The 19,605-nt window shown below is 48.0% G+C and overlaps 1 protein-coding gene across 2 annotated transcripts in view; it reads left to right on the top strand.

The window, feature by feature from the left end:
- The window catches only part of LOC144100246 (uncharacterized), a 56,213-nt gene that overhangs the window by 22,220 nt on the left and 14,388 nt on the right, over nucleotides 1-19,605 (top strand). Inside the window, exons 3-10 of one of the 2 annotated variants that reach the window (XM_077633255.1) lie at nucleotides 3,027-3,092; nucleotides 6,586-6,849; nucleotides 8,231-8,248; nucleotides 11,117-11,266; nucleotides 12,282-12,438; nucleotides 15,421-15,583; nucleotides 16,873-17,000; nucleotides 18,808-18,952. In XM_077633255.1, the coding sequence (XP_077489381.1) occupies nucleotides 3,027-3,092; nucleotides 6,586-6,849; nucleotides 8,231-8,248; nucleotides 11,117-11,266; nucleotides 12,282-12,438; nucleotides 15,421-15,583; nucleotides 16,873-17,000; nucleotides 18,808-18,952 (1,091 nt within the window). The remainder of the gene's footprint in view (nucleotides 1-3,026; nucleotides 3,093-6,585; nucleotides 6,850-8,230; nucleotides 8,249-11,116; nucleotides 11,267-12,281; nucleotides 12,439-15,420; nucleotides 15,584-16,872; nucleotides 17,001-18,807; nucleotides 18,953-19,605) is intronic. The other variant, XM_077633256.1, reaches the window with a different exon arrangement.

Here is a 19,605-nt window from a genome sequence, read left to right as displayed (position 1 = left end):
GATCTTACCATTTGCCCTTGACCCTTGATTTGAGGCAGCGGGCGACCTTATCGACGGTGGCCTTCAATGTCTCACAAGGTCAAACCAAACTTAACTGCGTGGTGGTGTGGCCCTAGCTATGGTAGTACAACCATGTTATCATTAGACTATGACGGTTGGGTACGTGATCTTGACCCTTGACCTTGACATTTTATCTGATGCAGAGTGGAAAGTGTGCTTAACAGAGGTTATGCTCGTATAAGTGTGTTCAAGCCACGTTGAAGCCTAGCCATTTTTTCCATGCTGTCCCAGTCCTATCGGAGGTAGAACCGAATCTTTTACGCGCCGATCATGCGTCAACATCACCACAGCTCGATTAAATTGCCAGGAATAGCTGACGCGAAACCGATCGTCTCACAGTACGAAAAGTTCTCACTTTTGAATACATTGCCAAAAACTTACATCCCTATGGGTTTGCCTCTGGGTCATGCAGAGTGGCTTGTTTTGCAGTGACAACATTCTAATCTCCTGTCGGTGAGCTAGACCCTTGAGCTCATCCCTCCTGACAGGAGACGCTTAATGGGTGCTTCAAGAGCACCGCTGGGCGTCTTGGAAGCAACGCATGCAAGCTGTATGTTTTTGACAAAGGGTGTACCCGACGCATGCTCTTGATACAATGAGTAAGAAAAAGTCATATTTGTGGATATTTTGTAGACTTCCTACACGTGAAAAACGAACTAATTCTGCATCAGGAGCGTCGAAAAACTCGCCAAGTACACCCGCTCAAGTCCCTTCGATTCCAACCTCGTGACCACGGCGGCTGCGTTTTTATGGAGGAAAAACGCTAAGGCGCCCGTGTGCTGCGCGATCTCAGTGCACGTTAAAGATCCCCAGGTGGTCGAAATTATTCCGGAGCCCCCCACTACGGCACCTCTTCTTCCTTTCTTCTTTCACTCCCTCCTTTACCCCTTCCATTACGGCGCGGTCCACGTGTCCAACGATATTTGAGACACATACTGCGCCATTTCCTTTCCCCAAAAACCATTTTTTTATTATTGCTCGTTGGTTTATTGTTCCAGCAGCTGGATACTGTCGCTTGATGTGTTTATGTTGAATAATATTAACTGTTTTTTTTTGGGCGGGAAAGGAAATCGCGCAGTATCTGTCTCATATATCGTTGGACACCTGAACCGCGCCGTAAGGGAAGGGATAAAGGAGGGAGTGAAAGAAGAAAGGAAGAGAGAGGTGCCGTAGTGGAGGGCTCCGGAATAATTTCGACCACCTGGGGATCTTTAACGTGCACTGACATCGCACAGCACACGGGTGCCTTAGCGTTTTTCCTCCATAAAAACGCAGCCGCCGTGGTCGGGTTCGAACCCGGGAACTCCGAATCAGTAGTCGAGCGCCCTAACCACTGAGCCACCGCAGCGGGTGTGTTTATCTTGCATTTCCGACTGCTCCCACATGTGGTTAGACGTTCCACCGCACTTCTGTTGCAACTGACGCCGTGCCGTATATCACGGAGGAAGGAAAAAACTCAGGAGAGGCGGTTACGCCACATTTCTTGAGGCCGCTCGCCCCTGCTCCCCCCCACCCCTACTTGGCCACTGTCTCGGCGCGCTTGCGCATGCGCAGCAGACAATGTAGCAGACGACGCTGCCGCGTCCAGCATTACTATTGGCTGCGCCGTCGGCCAAAGTCTCCCAGTAGTCCTTGCGAAAGCGCGTGACCTCTTCCGGCACACTTTCTGGCGTGCAGCTCGGATAGCGAGGGCCTCTCCTTAGCTTTCCTTCCTCCATGCCGTATTTCGAGGCAAGGCGAGAACGATTACTGCCAATAAGTGACAATATGATTATAGAGTGCACGTTATTTGAGCAGCTCTCTTGCTTTTCCTTCTATTTTTTTTTTTGCATACAGGCACGGAAATGGAAGACAGTAAGTCGGCATGATTATCTTCCTTAACGTGAACAAGAAATGTAGCGCAGAAGTATGTTAAGCGTTTGGAGATGGCGAGCCCACTTGGAAAGCAGCGGAGGCTATGACACACTGTACAGAACAGTGGACATCCACTGTGTTCCTTTACCTTGTCGTTTATTGCGTTTTTGCCCCAGTTTGAGCAAGAAGAGTCTAGCGTAGCCTGCCGCAGTGTATAAGTGTCTGGCGTTCGGGTGCTGATCAGAAGGTCGCGGGATCGATTCCCAGTCATGACGGCCACATTTGGATGTAGGCGAAACCTGCAGATGATCATGTGCTGCGTGATGTCAGCGCACGTTAATAAAATCCACGCGGCCTAATTTAATGCAAAGCTCTTAACTACGTCAGCCCACTTAGCTTATCTGTTGCTTCGGGACATAAACCAAACATACTACTTAGAAGAAGCCGCCGTTGGCGCTTACTGTTAACAAACTTTATATGAGTTACACCAGCGAAACTCAATTTGGGCGGCAGAATTTGAACCCATGGCCTAAACTCGGCCCCTTGTGATGAGTATCCTTCCTCTCGACTACGAAACCACACGATCTTTTATAGGCTACCGAGGCTACCTGTGCTTGTTCAGTGGCAGCTCAGTGACAGAGGTATAGCCACGCGTAGAGGCAATACAGTGTTCACCATTTCGCGAAGCAGCTATCGATCCTGACTCGTCGTATCGTGAGGGCAACCGGCTGTAATTTTGTTGAAACGATATGATCTCTATTTCTAAACACGTAACGTTCGTTTTAGGTCTTTATTATATGCGCTCTGCCAATGTATCCTGTTAATTGGCATTCTTCGCGTGTTACAAGAAAACGTCGTCTAACGCATTAACCAGACCATCGGAAACTTATGCAGTAGTAAAGGAGAAAACCAAAAACCTTAGGCGACCAGAATCTCACGATAAAACGAAGAGGGTTAGGATTGGTGCAGGGCTTTGTTTCTTTTTTGAATGCAGATAAGACTGCAGTCGTAGTCGTGAGAGGAATGAGCGGCAACAGTACATAATGACTTACATGAGGAAAGGCGACTGTGAATGTACCTACGCAATAAAGCTGCTCATTTTCCTTCGTTAGGTGACAAGACCCAGAGCCCGAAGTATAAGCCCGGCGTCCCTGGCGGCGGCAATGGCGGCGGAAAGAGTGAGTACAACGAGTTGCCACACCACGAAAGTTTATAAACGACCTCCCAAGTTACGAAACAAGCTCACCTTGTAAAGTGGATTTGAGTAGAGTAGTGGTGTTTAGTCGGTGGAAATAAGGTGAATTATTGGTTGCATTAATGTGGGTTGGTGGGATTCAGCAGGTGAAATAAGGTAAGTTAGAGAGGATTAGTTGGTAGGTTAAGGTGAAATAGTGGGTCTGGTTCGTGTAATTCCATATGATAATCCAATGGACGGCACTCGAATATCCTAGTCCTCAGATTTTAAAATTTGATGGTGCTGATGACATCCCGACGCTGTCGACCAATCAGGGAACATCTTTAAGGAAAAAGTCGGTAGTTTTTGAAAGAGGGAACACCTAAATGGTATTGCATTAAAACACGAGGGTGGTTACCACACTTTGTAACGCAGCATTCTGCGACAGTAGAGACCTTTAGAATAGGGTTACCCTATCGGTTAGGGGCATAGGGGAATAGCGGCGTGCCAGTGCGCAGACGCAGGACAGTAACTCCCCTTCATTATTGTCCTGAGTTCACGCGCTGGCGCCCGGCTATTCCGTTATGCCCCTAGCCGACTGGGTAGCCCTATTCTAAATGTCTCTATCTTAACCGAGATATGTGCGGCGGCGAAGGTGGCGTCCACCACGCTACACAGTGCCGCTGTCTGTTCAGAGGCGCGAACGCTGGCAGCTCAAGTTCACCTGCTGCGTACTGAGCGCGTCAGGAATACGTAGTGCGTTGCACAGCTGCGATTTTATTTACTCCTGGTTTCTTTTTGCTACGCCGCTAGCCCCCACTCGAACGCAGAAAAACCAGGAAACGCGCCCTTCACTGCTGTCGGAGAAAAAAAAAAAGTTCCACGTTAGGGCGAATGAGAGGATGTACCCCCAAACTCATAAATGGCCTTAGACCCTTCCCCTTGCCTGAGTGATATTCTCACTGATCAACAGGTGAATGTGGGAGTACTAGCTATATTGCGACACACGTTGGCGATGATCTTTACTTTGAAGATTATAACCTTGTAGCAGACATCGTAACGCGGAGAAAGCAGTGTGGTAGTGAGAGCTATATATACGCTACCCTTTTGTGAGAGCGTGGAGAAACAGGTGTCCTTACGGTATATTGCATGCTTTAGGCAATGATGAAGTGTATATCTGTTGCACATCGGTTAAACGAATGACACGACTGCCTCCGAGGAGTTGGATTCAGTTGCTGGAGTCTAGTGTAAAAGGGGACGAAAAGCTTCGGTCGCATTCTCACCAGAGTCCTCCAATGCTTCTTTTCTGGACAGAACTGCCGCCGAAGCTGCTAGAGGTGCCGCTGTTTGCGAGATTACAAGAATTCGTCGAAGGACTCCCAAGCCACCGTTATATTTCTGGGGGTATTGGAAACTAAACGTTCGAAAATTCCTGCGCTTGTAGTTTAGGTTAGCTTCGAGCATATAAATTGCCAATGGAATCTGCGGCTTCCGTCGAACTATCACTGAAGAGAAATGGGCAACGCTATCAAAGTACGAACACTTCGCTGAAGCACGTTATTTACATTACACCCACTGTACTCCCTTCGAAATTCGAAAACTCGTAGTTCCCGGGCATAAAATTCATAAACTGACAGGACACACTGAGCAACAATTGGTCGGGATAAAGCATTTCAAGCAGAAAACGATTCGAACCCCAAGACCGTTTGCTTGTCTCTCGCCTTCACTCAACTTTCTCATACCGCAAAACTTGCACCAGGTAGCTGCTATCATTGTCTGCGCTAATTGCAAGCTGAAACATAACCACGGTCCGTTTTGAACACCTGCTTTACGTGCAAGTGGTTTTTACGATCAGTGAAGTATCGAGCAGTAATCACAACTTAGTGTACGGTACTTCTCGAGAGGCTTGGCTTCCCAATGCGGTTTCAGCCTCCTTCCTTCTATCCCTATTCGCGAGAAACCCGAAGCAACTAAGATTAGTCTCAGCACTTTGCAAGTCGGGAGAGGCTGGGCAGAATTTAAGCTCTGTTAAATCTGGTAAGTAATCACAGAGCTCTCCGGAGCGTCCAACTCGAGAGGAAAGAGTTGTGGCTATTGGGATGAAAAGAAATGTGCGGTAACTGCCTCATATGAGCTACACCCGATTTTCGCTGAGAGAAAATGGATGAAGCGGCCGGGAGATCAAGCGGCTGCATTAAATTAAGGCCGACAAATACAAAGGCGAGACCCTCAAGCTATATTTACGATCCCAGGTGCACTGAATGACGCTTACGGATGAGCTGTCGCGAAATTCGAATTTCGAGAGTTTCTGAACAGTCTGCTGCAGCCCCTTTTGACTGTCCACCTGTACTTCTTAGCTGGCAAGATTTGTTCGGCGCTGCTGGATTTAACGCTTTGTGACGGGAAGGTGGCGCTTTATTGATTAACGTGTGGCGCAGCAGGCGACTTTATTCATTTGCACGCAAAGCCCGAAGTTCGTTCCAGTGCACTGACAGTCGTGAGTTGCGCCGCAGCGAAATTATTAGACGCGTTGCTTAGAACTTCAGAACTAGTCATTCCAAACTCACGAGAAGGAGCTAGCAAATTGCAGACATAATAAGTAGGCAAACATAAAGCTAAAAGCTTTCGGATAGAGTTCAATGCTTCCCCCAGCCTGCCGTTGCAGCAGGAGACGTACTCACGCACGATTCGTGCAATATCTTTTGGCTGTCTGCAAGAACCTACAACTCACGACGCCATTTCAGCCATTGTTTTATCGTCGGGCGTCCGTAGCCGGACCGGCATCCAGGCATGTCACAAAGGGCTTGGTTTGGTTCTACGCTCCCAACAAGTTACATTACCTGAGTGCAGAAAACAACAGCAAACGTCGAATTGCAGTGCTGCATTTCCAGTGGGGAGGCTTCCTTGTTGATCGCTATGGCGAAAAGCACCTCGGGCGGTTTTCTTTAGCAGGCTGCGGCGCGACAGCTGGGTAGCCTCGAGCAACGTATGAAGCTACTCCTTAGCGTTACGATAAGGTTTGGTGATTTTTAAGACAACTGATGAATTATGGTCCAACAATTGTCTGAAATGCATTTCGGATAAAGATGTACAGTCCCGGTCAAATGTCTTAAGACCAAAGGATCTTCATTTCAGCCCCATAACAGAGGCTTTACAGGACTATTAAAGACTGAATTACCTTCAAATGCTAGCAGAACGTTTATTCTTGCGGGAGAGAAGCTTCCTGCTTGACTTGTGTTTTGAATGATCCGCTACGCAGAGCATTCTAGGAACAGTCATTTCGCTGCAGCTTAATGCTGTGGCCTTAACAGTTTTACCTAGCTTTCACCTCTGGGACAATGCCGCACAACCATCTCTGAGTGGCGGGTTAAAGTTAGAGTGTGTACGGGAGTTCACGTTCTATCTAAAGTCAATCACTTTGGTCTACGTCGGAGACCATGGACATGAGTCACAGAGATGTGCCCTAACGAGGTTCATTCTCAATTCTTGGTTCGCAGACACAGGAGGTACTACCACTACTACCGCTGGCAGTGGCACCTCCGGTAGCGGCACCACAAGCGCCGGCAACACCAGCCGTTCGGACACTACTGGCAGCGTGTCATCTACCGATTCCACGGGGATGTCATCGCAATCTGGGGGGCCCCAGACAACGACGGAGCAAACCACGTCATCCTCGCTAGCGTCGACGTCGGATAGCGGAGGCGTAACGTCGGACTCGATGACGTCGATGTCTACGCTGAATTCCTCGACATCGTCCATGAGTATGTCGTCCGTCTGACTTTTAATAAGAAAATGCACAGTATAGCGCTCGCAAACCACATTTTATTTTTGAACGCCACCCGTGGATAAGAATGAAAATCCATGTCTTTAAGGACATAAGCATATACAGGGCGTCCCAACAGAAAATAATCGAGGTTTAAAAAAAAAGAGGAGTGTCCTAGCTCAGTAAAGCAAGCTAGGAGCGGTTGAGATTCGTGTGGTGTATAGAACCCTTTTTTTGTTTCCAGAAACTAAATATTTAGACTCATTACAAAAACCTTTAAATATTGACATCACCTATAAAGTATCAGTGCACAAGTTGTAGATCGCTTTGTAAGCCAGCCAAATGGAAGGTTTGACGAGATACCATTTAGGTATCTTTTTTTCACCTACCTTGACAGAAAACCCGCGATATACGATGTGAGAGGGATGCTACTTTACTGCTCCAATAGACAAACGCTGTGTTTACGAACAAAGGAGCCGTTAGCAGCCACCGGACTCTGCTGGGGGGGAGGGGGGGGGGGGGCGAAGAAACGTTTAGCGTCCGTAGAAACACATGCAATCAAAAGTTTTCAAAGCACGTTTCTGATTTCTGATTGCAACTATGATGTCGTTCATTCGTGAAGAACAACCAAGTTCACCCTAGAATAGACTGTACGCGTACTCAGCGCCATTTCAAAGGCAATGTATTTTTTAAACCACGCGAAACGTGTGCAGGAATGTTATCGAGAAATCTTTCTGCATAAGGCACAAGGAGTTCTTCAACATACTGCTTAAGAAACAGGTAATGAGGATGTATTTCTCCCACACAACAACTTGTAATGCCAGACCTTTGTTTCTACATGCTTACTTTATTAATTTGCGGCACATCGCATGCGGGAAGGGCGGGGTTTTATCACCAGTGCCGCCGGGTACGCGCCGGTGATACAGTGGGTAAAAGCTTCTCCTGGCTTGGTGCTCGGCTTATTCAGGGAGAAACGCTTGGGAAATGGGCCTTTGATCCCACCTTGAGTAAACGAAAATACCTTGCGCCACAGCGCACTTTAGCCGCAGATGCCTTGGCAGCTTAAGAATTCATCACCATCATAATTATACAGCGCAATTTTATCTCAATATCATGACAAAAAGTTAACTAAAAACGAATTTTTACTCCGAAAGTGCCTTGAAACGTGGTACAAAGTATTCGCGCCTACAGAGATGTGAAATATTCATGGTCCAGTACATAACAGTGCACAGAAGTCAACAAGTCCACAGAATGGACTTTTCTGCACAAGAACAGTTGGCTATCCTGTCGATGCCGCTCGGTACTGTTTTCTTTTTGCTTGCTTCAGTGCATCTTAGCTGTCTTTGTGCTGATGCTTTATTCCGCTTTCTTGTTTCAAGCTACAACAACGACACGTCGTAAGTATTTTATCCAGTATATCAGTATTGCATCAAGCATTTATTTGTAATCAAGCATGTTAAACAGTACCTAAAATGTCTCTCGGTGTCCTGCGTACGCGTCAGTAAAGCTGGCATGAGTCGCGCAAATCACAGAGTCAATAGTTCAATCTCATCAGGCAGTCTGACCATGATTGCCGTCTGTGGCGGCGAGCACGATGCATGTAATCCCCACCTACTAGCCACTATTGTTTAGGCTTCAGGCAATATTGAGATAGATGCCCAGTATTGATGTACTGTAGATTATTACACATTGGTTCATATTTAGCCGTTCTTCCATGCGCACCTTACAGCTCATGTCTCGAAAAATTCCTCCGAAAAAAATGATAGATTGAGACTAGAGTCTAGAATTCATAACGACGCAAGCAACGTGGGCATATTGGTGCCGTCCTTGTTCGGGTCTAATGAAAGTAATCTTATACGCAAGCTCTTCCCTGTAGAAGGACGAGACTAACAGTTTGACGCCCTCACTCCTGCCCTAACTCGGACGTGGCCTACATTTCGCCACTTATATCCCCGCCTAGGATGTCCAGTCTGCAACTCGCAAGACACTGAGGCTGACATTCACCACTTGTTTTGGGTTTGCCCGGCACTGAAGCCAACTAGATTTCGCCACCTGGCAGCAGCGGGTCTCCACCCAGACAACCCGTCCTCATATATTGATTGGACGCAGGGGCCACATCACCACTCCCTCCTCGCCTTCATTAATTCGGCCCACAATTCCTGCTTTATTTAATACCCACCCACAATTTTCTTTCCATTCTCTTTTCTTCCCAACTCCCCTTATGCCCAGAGGCAATAAACAACGCTATAAAAAAACTGTTTGGCGACCGTAGAGGTATGCCTAGCCTCAATCGCAGCTACATTAAAATTCCGGCCCTACCTGCAAAGACCTCTATTCAATGTAAGCGATCTCCACGCACTGTGGTGGTGCTAATTTGAAGGGCCCCTCTAGTCATCTCGCTTGGAATAGTCTGTGCCTCCAGGAGTTCGTCACCACCGTCGTCTACAAGTCCGAACGAAACAACAGCGATGCGGACTGCTCATCTCGAGTCCGTGTCGGCAAGCCACCGGATAAGGACAATGAGGACATCGTGTGGGAACCAATAAGCACCAGTGACTTCGCACAACTCCAACCCTGAAACCCTGAGTTATAGTACCCCATGGAGGACGCGGAAGGTGTTTTATTCAACGTCCGGAGTGTTCTAACTGGGATTAGCCTCCTGTTGTATTCAGAATTACATCGGTGGAGTAACAATAACAAGACCGCATGATTTCTCACACTCCCTTCAATCTTTAGGAAATTATATAGCGAAAATCTGGCCAGCTCGGCATTACTAGAGCCCTTCGCCGAGTTCAACACTAATATTACAGGCTCCGTCTCTCCACTGACGTGGCACACTGGGTCAGGAGTGGCCGTAACTGCCAACACCGCGAAACGTCACCAACCAAGACAATACGGCGGATTTCTGCACCCAATTCAATCGCCTACGAGAATTTTTCAGCAGATAGACGTGAACCTACTTAACCCCTCCCCATGACGACATTCGGTAAGAATTGATTTATAGCAGCAACCGACTGCTTGACCAGCTACGCCCAAGAGAAATCCCAGCTCCGTGGTAGAGGAACAGATTTTGAAAAAAATTCTGCGCTGACAATATCCTCCTTCGTCACGATCTTCCGGAATGCTCGTCGCAGAGAGGAAGTGTATCTATTGGCGGACACATCTGATCAACCCTGCTGTACAGCGAAGCGAGCCAAACGATGACATCTGCGTATCATCCACAAACTATTGCGCTAACCAAATTCTTGAAGAAATCTATCTCTGATATGGTCGCTTTGTATGTCGACGCCGAACCCAAGGCCTGAGATTCCATCCTTCAATCCGTGGAGACGACTCTGATGAGACCAACTGTAGCCTCGTCCACGGAAAAGAAGCCGCGGCCGTGCTCAAAGCCATGCAAGGGAATGTCAGCCACGAACATAGCATCGTCGTCACAGCCTGCCTGCAGCGCGCGGATGCCCGTCGGCTTGCCCAGCTGCGCATTAAGACCACCAGCGCACTGACACCCAAAGCTGCAATTTGGTGGAGCCGCATGGTCTACAAGTTACGTGACCGTGTGTGGACCTTGATGCCCATTCGCCGCTACGTACTGAATAAAAAATTTTGCGCCTCTACTTGAGGCCGTCAGCTTGGTGAACTGGACATTGAAGTCGTTCAAGATGGAGCAACAGAAGCCTAAAGGCCCCGCGCAGGCCGTGAAATCGCACCTGTTGACTGAGTGCCTAAAATCATAATGCGTGCTCTAATATAGACACCGGAGATAGCATTTGCTGGGTTTATTTTGAGTGTGTTTCTTTTCGAGCGTCGCGCCTATACTTCCTTAACAGGGCGGAAATAGCACGAAGCTTTGTAATGTTTGTTTACCTAGGGTCCAAAGTGTCGGCACGCGGCTTTATCGACGGGTCCGAAATAAGGAACGCTAACACCAGTCTTAAAAAGTTAGATGGGTTCGCGTAGTGTTTTTTTGCTGCATATGGAATGAAACGAAATGGAAGGTAAATACGGTTCCGGCCGCGGAAAGAGCTATCAACTGTCTTAAGCAGCTAAGCTGCAACTGTCAGAAGGGAAAGGGATGGAGGAGAAAGTAAGTTGGCGAAACAAAGATGCGAAGAACATAATTGCTAGAACAAGTTGGATACATGTTGTACCGGACGGGGTTAATTGGAGATCAATGGTTAAAGCCTTTGTCCAGCAGTGAATGTGACTAGCCTATAACCATGGGGACATGGATGCATGTTGCTCTTCTCTTTTTTGTGATTCGCCAGTGCCGTGGAGGCTGATATGCGTGTTCGAGTACCTCGCGACGGCGCTGTGGAGCAAGCATGACGTCTGCACGGATTACGTCTACATCCGGTTCTTCATGTACTCAACCGACAAGAGTCAACCACTTCAGTTTGTCTTCAAGCAGCAAAAGCGTGAGTGAAGCTACTGAGTCTTAGTGTAGCGTAGCGCCCGCTACCTTCTGTAAGCGAAAACATTTTACGACACACTGGCGTATGTGTGGTCGACGACACCTTTAGAATGGTTTTGATAAATCGCGGGAACCTCTTCGGCGAATCAATGCAATACACTGCGGGGTTATCTTCTAAGAGCCACTCACAGCAGCCAAATAGGGAGGGCTGGGAGGCGGCCCTGCCCGGATCGGATTTGGAGGCCCAGCGGGCCCTGGCGCAGAGAGCACGGGCAGCAGCAGCGGCCAGTGGCGTCCCGTTAAAGGGACTGCCACCCAGCGCAACAGCCATCCCCAACTCCCAATCCCAATTTAATACAATGAAACAATGAATGTTTTCTCCTCGTCCACCTGACTGTGAGTGGAGTGCCTCTTTTAAAGCTGCTGCTTTCTTTTCTCCCTTTATTACTCTCGCCTGTTTTGTTCAGGGGCTCATATTATGAAGGATGCGCGCCTTACACGGAAGTATGAGGAAGCGCGCCTGTGCGTCACTTAGGCCTACGTAACACCGGTCCCTTCCCCTTCCTCTCGGCGTTTCTTCGCTCGCCAATCCGCACTTGTAGCCGCGCTGTCCTACACAGTTAATGCCGGAGTGGCTGCTAGGCGGCGCTACTAGTGTCTTACAGGGAGACAACCGCCCTGGTTCCCTATATGCTTTTTTGCTAAAAGTAAACGGGGAAACGTAAGCTACAGCTTGGGATTGAAGAATTAACTGTTTCCGCACCTTGTTAATTCGAACTAATGGTTTATTTGAACTGACGCTGTGCTGTCATCTACATCAGAACCCGATTTTTATTATTTGTCAGCATAAAACCAGCCGTCCGTATCATTGAGCTTAGCTCTATCGCACTGGTGGTCTCCAACGAGATTTTGCGTAGTGCTTCGAGTTGTTTTGCACAAGTTTGTTTTGAACCTGTCCTGAGGCCACATGTACGTGGCCTACACCTAGTCCTGCTGTCTGTCGCGTGCGCCTGCTGCAGTCAATAACATCGTCAACATCTATTACGACAACACGCCGGCGCTATGGCGGATGTACAACAGGAGGCTGCTGGACGGGCGAGTGAAGGGAGCCATCACACGCTTCAACCAGAGCCGCTGGCACCTGGGCATGTGGGGCGCCACCTACATCCGCATCATGTGAGTATACAGGGCCAGCATTGGTAGAGAACATATAGAGAGTAGCACAACATTCTCTCCAACTACAGTAGTGATTCTGAGCGGTGCCATCATGATGTTTCCAGAAATGGGCGCAGGAGTTTCGGTAGAGCAGCTTTCATTTCGTCACAGTGTTCGTAAAAAAGTGGCACAAACATGAAGGAAGGAAAACGCAGAAGTGGCCCTCGCTGCCCGAGCTGCGCGCCAGAAAGCGCGCCTGAAGTCACGCGATTTCGCGATGGGTACTGGGAGCTTTGGCCGATGGCGCAGCCAAGACTAACGCCGGGAGCAGTGGCGTCGTCTGCTTTCATTGGCGCGCTGGGCATGCGCAAGCGCGCTAAGATGGCGGCCCAGTAGGGGGGAGCAGACTTCAAAAAATATGACGTAACCACCTCTCCTGAGTTCTTTCCTTCCTCCATGGGCTCAAACAAAGGACTCTTTGCGTCTATGAGCCTTCAGATTACTTTAAGAACATTTTTACCTGTCCGAACCCTCCTCTCCAACAGTGAGGTGTTGTGTAAGTTCATTACGTGTTTGCATTTCGTCCGGTTCATAAGGGCTGTGCATCAAGTAGACGCAACACACTGATAGTTACAATGGTTAGCAAAAATCTAGAGAGGAAAAAAGCCGCAGAGCTCCCAGCCGTCGCTTCTTTGCTTCGCCTCGCTGGAAGGCCGTTGACGCTCTCGCGATCTGAGAGAGATTAGTGAGCAGCTGACGGCAGCGCTTTTAAAGATAAAACAACAAATTCACATCGTCACTTAGAGGCTTGAGCGGCACTTATTTGAGGAATTGAGAAGAGAATGAAAGAAGGAGTGAGGGGCACAATCACAGTCGCTGCGCCATATTGAAAAGTCATGATCCCATTTTTCAGTGGCTGCCAGGACACTGCGGTATCGGATGAAAAACACGCTGACGAAGTCGTCTGATCTGCCCACAGTAATGGAGTTAAAGTCTGTATTTCTATATAAAGGTCTGACTTAGCGTATCAGCCGCGCAGGTTGGCTCTGGAGCTCGCACTTTCTGCTTAGAACACTGGCCAGTTTTTGAACCGTCGCCGCGGGGCACTGGACCCTGATCTGCACATTCGTCTTCCCCGTAATATATCGCGTCGAGAACCTACACTGCTTTGCAATCTATGGCTGGAATTGCATTTACAAGGCAATGAATGTTACTGATTTGGATGGCCGACAGTGCTGCTTTGGAAAGATGTGGCTGCGAGGAGATAATTGCGCATCTCCTGCGTGAGTGCCCTTCTTTGGCGACCGAGAGACATAGAGACATAGGCCGCCTCGATCCCCACCCTTTAAGAGAAGATAAGATCCTGGGACTGTCGCCGCAGCAGTGGACTGTCTTCATGGCCTGCAAGGAACTGTTTTGATTCCTGAGATCAACTAGCTTGATGGAATGAAACTGAACCTTTCTTCAAGGTCTTGCATCTGGCAAACAACCGTTACATCCTTGGCGCCGCTCGGCTGCCAGTCCGTGCGCGCTGGGCGGCCATTATTTCTGCAGCCCTTACCCTTCTGTTTTAAAGGCCCCGTGTCTGCTCGTTACATATTCCGAAGTTTGGGCGCACACAAACTCAAGTTTGACTAAGTAAAACTCTTGCTTGAGCTAGGTGGTTCATGCTTGCAGATCTAATGCCCTCGCTCGCAGCGCCGTTTTGATTACACCTTCAAGCATGTACCAACAGGGTGAAGACATAGTTTTACTTGATCACATTTCTTCTGCATTGGGCCCTTTCTTTCTTTGAAGCTTCTGAACGAATCCCGCCACTTTGTTTGTTAACCTGATCGTCGTCTTAACACGCCACTCTCGAGTGGTGTCGTATTGGTTGAGAAGAAAACTGGTGCCATTGGAAGTACAGGAAATTTTCGCTGTTTTGGAGCCATCTTAAGGACACGTCAGGCGGGTGTGCAAAATACTGAAGTCCGATTGGCGCTGGTGCTGTCCTGTCGTGTGTGTTCTACTTTTGACCTCGTTCGTCGGGCCGTTTTGATTACATCTTCAAGCAAGCTTGACATTTGGATCACGTCCACTCCAGACCACATTGCGGCTTGCGAGCGATGAAGAGATTAAATCTCTAGCACACACAGTACTATTCGCTGCTTCCCTGAGTCCTAAGGAAAGATAACCGCTGGTCCTTAAGAGTAACGGCGTGTACTCCAAAAGAAGGCAAGCGTAGCAGGGGGCGGCAGAAATTTAGGTAGGCATACGTTAGGAGCAGCTGGCAAAGAACATTCATTAGGTTGGGGCGACATAAAACAATGAAAAATGATAAGCCCCTGCCTGCACCAGGGTTAATTGGAGACACATGGGAGAGGCCTTTGCTGTGCAGTGGGCGTAGTCAGGCTGATGATGATGAGGATGATGATGAGTGCGATCCTCGCCGTGATTGCAGAGAATTTCAGTGACCGCACGGGGCGCTTATGGTCGTGGCGCGTCGGCTGCGTTAGCGTGATTCATGTTGTATGCAAATCCTACCAAAGGTTTCGGAAATTTAGATCGCGGCTCTGCTTGCTGTTTTCCTGAGTGCGTAAGAAGGGGAGCTAAAAGCGTTCAGGCTTAAAACACCCGTTTTGCATGCGGTGGCACGGAGTGCTGAGTAATTCTGATGGTCGGAATTAACCCACACCCCATCATTAAGTCATCTCGCATAGCTCATATGATGCATCGGTACGCTAAACGCCATATATCTGTAAATGTAATACGCAACACCATATCGCGCCAACCATACCATACCGTACCATATTGTACCGTACCGTACTATGCCATACCATACCATACCTGCCGTGCCGTACCGTACCACACCATACCACACCGCACGATACCATACCATACCGTACCATACCATACCATTCCATACAATACCATAGCTTATCATACCATACCATACCATACCATACCTTACCGTGCCATTCCTTCATGACTCTGCACTAACTGTTTATTTTTCTTTTCCAGAGCGACGCTCTGGGATGCGAGCGTAGTGCGGGATGCCCTGCACTATACCCTGCAGGGAAACTTTAGCGAACTCCTGAGTTTGTCGCATTTCTCAGGGTTCGCCATCATCAACAGCATCCTCAAGGACGCCAGGCCAAGTGGTCGAGCCCTTAACTACAGCGATGTAAGTGACCTGGCATGCAGTCGTTCTAAATATGAGTCAGTTAACGACCAATATGCGAGTCACTCTCTCGCACTCGCGCCTTCAGCCGATCCTCAGCTATGGCTTAGTAGGGGATAGACTGCAGTTGGGGAGGACGAGGTTACGGGTTGGGGGTCACGGCCGCAGCTGCTGCATTTCGGTGCAGGCATGCGTTATAAAGAGCACAAATAGAAACATCCGTGCGCTGTGCGATGTTAGTGCACGTTTAAAGGCCCAGGACTGCGGACATTATCATGGACCTCGACAATGAAGCGCCTCTTCCGTGTTTGCTTTGTTTCGCTACCTCGTTTATTGCTGACAACAGGAGTTTCCTCTGGATTTGAAATTAGGGGGCGAGGTGTCTAAATCTCCACTGGGAGAGAACATATTGAGGATAGAGGAGGAACGTTAGTAATTTTTAGTAGAAAGAAGTGCAAAAAAAAAACGTTAGGAATTAAAGGGATACGTTCCGAAAAATAAGAGTGTGTGACCCCCTCCCCCTAGAGGGCCATGCAGGGAAATCACCGCTTTACTTTATGGGGTAATCAATGCTTCCGCCGAAAGTGGCTGATTGTCCGTTTGTTTTGTGATACTAGAAGACGTTAAGAACTGCTTGCAACGTAATGCTTTGCTAGAAGAGTAAACTGTGCTTAGAATTTTTTTTTTTAGCCGTTTGAAATGAACTTCAGCAGAATACCTCTTTAGAACTTTACTTTGCAGCAGAGTATTCTTAACGAGGATTAGCTTAAGCTTGAAAATGTATGTTCTAAACTTTGTTCCGTGTGCTCGCAAAATAAACACGAACACAGCTCGTCCACAGAGCTATCCTGTGAGCAGTAAGAACGGTCTGACTAGCGCCAAAAGACCCCATGTGTCGTGTAAAAGCGTAGGAGCACTAGGAAGATCTCTCAGGCTCTTATCTCAGTGAAAAAAAATCTACCAGAGGTATGCTGGCGGCCGAAGTAGAGGCTGTACTCCGGAACACAATCACACAGGACGAGCGCAGTACTTCAGAAGGAGCTTCACTAGCACATGGTCATCAATGAAACCTCTAGATTCATGACAGAGACAGAGATGAGAACAGCGAAAGAAATGCAAAATGAGTAAACAAAAAAACAAAGAACGTAAAAATCTCAAATGTATAGGGAAACATCAGGCGTACTCTTTCGAGATAGATTGTACTGTGCCTCCCAGAAGCTAGCCAATCTATCAGGTTTATCAGATATGTGGGGGACCCTGCGATAATGCTAAGCTTCTTTGCTTTCGAGCAGATATTCCGCCGAAAAGCGAGTAATCCCACTGGAATCCTGGAGAAAAACTGGACCTTGATTCACACGGCTGCCATCTGGCCTGGAGGCAGCGCCATCATGAGTGAGGCTGCTGTCGCCAACTTATTGAGGTACGCTCATGAGCAGCCTGAATGCCACTCGAAAGCAACTCGATCGACAGCGCTTAGTGGTGACACACCACAAACGGAAAGGCTCAACGCGACGGAGAAGACAATTACTAATAGTCGCCTTATTAATGCGAAAGTATTACTAGGCTACGTCGACAAGGACGTTTCCAAAAACGTGTCCACAGCAGTTGTGAGGAACTTAGACAGGTAACGCTAAACGAATGGCTTTAATCAAAAGAAGATGATGTGAGGTTGATGTAGAAAAAGTAATTATGACGATAAGTTGATTAGTTAATTATTTCGAGCCAAAAATGTCCAAAAACTGGGCGGAGTCACGGCCGCGTGTGGCGCCAAATTTGAAAAACCGGAAGTACGGGCGGAGCCAACGCGTGGCCCCAAATTTGAAAACGAAACGTTTCTCCAAATTTAAAACTCAAAATGGGCAATTGATGGAACTTGATTAAATAATAGAATAAATTGTGGTAAATGGGAAATTCCATGAAATTACGTCTGTGCTTAATCGAGTAAATGTGAGGAGGTGGGACAAGTTAAGCAAAGAGGTGCAAAGAGAAACGAGGAGGCGTCAAGGCTTTCGCATTCCTCCAGTGGTGCGGGTTACCGCAGTGACCTCAAACGTTCTTTCAAAGAAAGGATTGGCATAAGCAACCTGAATTAGGCTCCGCCGATGCAAATGTTCATGCGTATCACTCTTTGCTGGCTGAACATTTGCGATCGGCTACCTATATATAGGGAGCTTAATTTCATTAAGAGTGAATGCGAAGGTTCACAACAGTGCGCATCATAAAAATTGACGGCCAATTTGCTTAGTTAGGCCAAATGCGAATTAGGTACGCTTTCAGTTCGATTTTCATTTGATTTCGGTGTTCGTATTCATTGTTCAAGGGCGAAAGTTCTTCGTATAGAGATAATGGGTTAACGCCCATATATGTGGAATCGGTCATTCTTTGCATTCATAGGTCTCTGGAAGTCCTCATAACACTCTTGACTCAGCTGTGCTGCAGTTAAGCGATGCGCAACAACCTTGCGAGGGCTGCCATCTTTGGGGCTTGTGAGATCCACGCAATTAGCACAAAGTGGGCTAAGAAGTTGGGGCTGCCTGTAGGCTGCCCAGAGATGACCCCTGTAGTTGGTGTTAAGGTCACCTGAGGGACTTAAAAAGCTGCAACATATTGGCTGATAAGTAATTTTAATTCATTACAACACTTAAGCCAGCCAGCCTCAAGAGCTGAAATAACAAACGACGTATCAGCACTTGTACAGCCGTTTTTTTTAATGGCTCACGCGACCTAAACACGAACTACACGTCACAGCCATCATTCAGTTCATAAAACTGAGACCTAAAGAGCGCCTGAAACTCAATTATAAATAATTTAGAGGTCGTAGGCGATTACCACGGGGTGGTCCATGCTTGCTAATGTCTGACGCATCATTTGAATGAAGGAAACATGCAAGCAAAGATTTGCTGTATATATTCCATTTAAATTTATCTTGTGTAGTCACATAACAATATAGACACACCATTATTGCTTCTGAACAAATAAGAGGTACGTTTATACATTTTGTGAGCCCGGTCGTAATTTATTTTCACGTCGAGGGGCTCCTCCTCTATTGTGGTCCGACAAGAACACACCACGTGGACAAATAGGCCCTAATATCAGAATTATCTCGTCCTTTCCGTCCCGTTTCATGTTTGTTAGCCCGTGCGCGAAGAGTTAACGCGCACGGCAGTATGTTTTGGCCCGTTTCGGCGTTAAAATTCTTAGTACGCGCCTTCCTTTCCATGTTGTAGGGAAGCTGATGTGGTGGGGATCAGCACCAGCAACAGCACCGATGAGCCCAACATCGTCAACACCCTGGATACGAGGCAGTCACCATACTTGGCGGCTTCGCCGCCGAACCCAATCAATCCAGCCGGTCCGCACACCAGAGGGATGGTGAGCGTCACACGTGCAGTGGTGCTGCTTCCGATGTGCCGGGCGTAGTGCAAACAGAGAAAAGCACAGGAACGAAATCACACGACAGAACACTCGTGCAAACACTGCAAGACGCGAGCTGAACGGTGAAAAAACTAATAGGGCCCTGAAACAACCCTAAAAGGTTGATGATGACCAAGCTCTGCTAGGCCAGGATACACGTAGCGTAAGCACGGCGACATCTGGTTCGGAGGAGTTAATATATGAAAGGCGCACATTCACTCATCAACATCGTCATCAGCCTGACTACACCCACTGCAGGGCAAAGGCCTCTCCCATCTGTCTCCAATTAACCCTATCCTTTGCCTGCTGCGCCCACCCTATGCCTGCAAAGTTCCTAATCTCATCCGTCCACCTAAGCTTCTGCCGCCCCCTGCACGCTTACCTTCTCTTGGAATCCACTCCGTTACCCTTAAGGACCAGGGGTTATCTTGCGTTCGCAGTACATGCCCTGCCCAAGCCCATTTCTTCCTCTTGATTTCGACTAGGATGTCATTAACCCACGTTTTTCTCTCACCCACTCTGCCCGCTTCCGGCCTCTTAACGTTACGCCTATCATTTTCCTTTCCATGGCTCGCTGCGTTGTCCTTAACTTAAGCTGAACCCTTTTCGTT

The sequence above is a fragment of the Amblyomma americanum genome, chromosome 8 (assembly GCF_052857255.1).
Source record: "Amblyomma americanum isolate KBUSLIRL-KWMA chromosome 8, ASM5285725v1, whole genome shotgun sequence".
In the NCBI taxonomy this organism is placed as follows: Eukaryota; Metazoa; Arthropoda; class Arachnida; order Ixodida; family Ixodidae; genus Amblyomma; species Amblyomma americanum.
The sequence above is the reverse complement of the archived record's forward strand: the minus strand, read 5'-3'. Positions and strand labels throughout refer to the sequence as shown.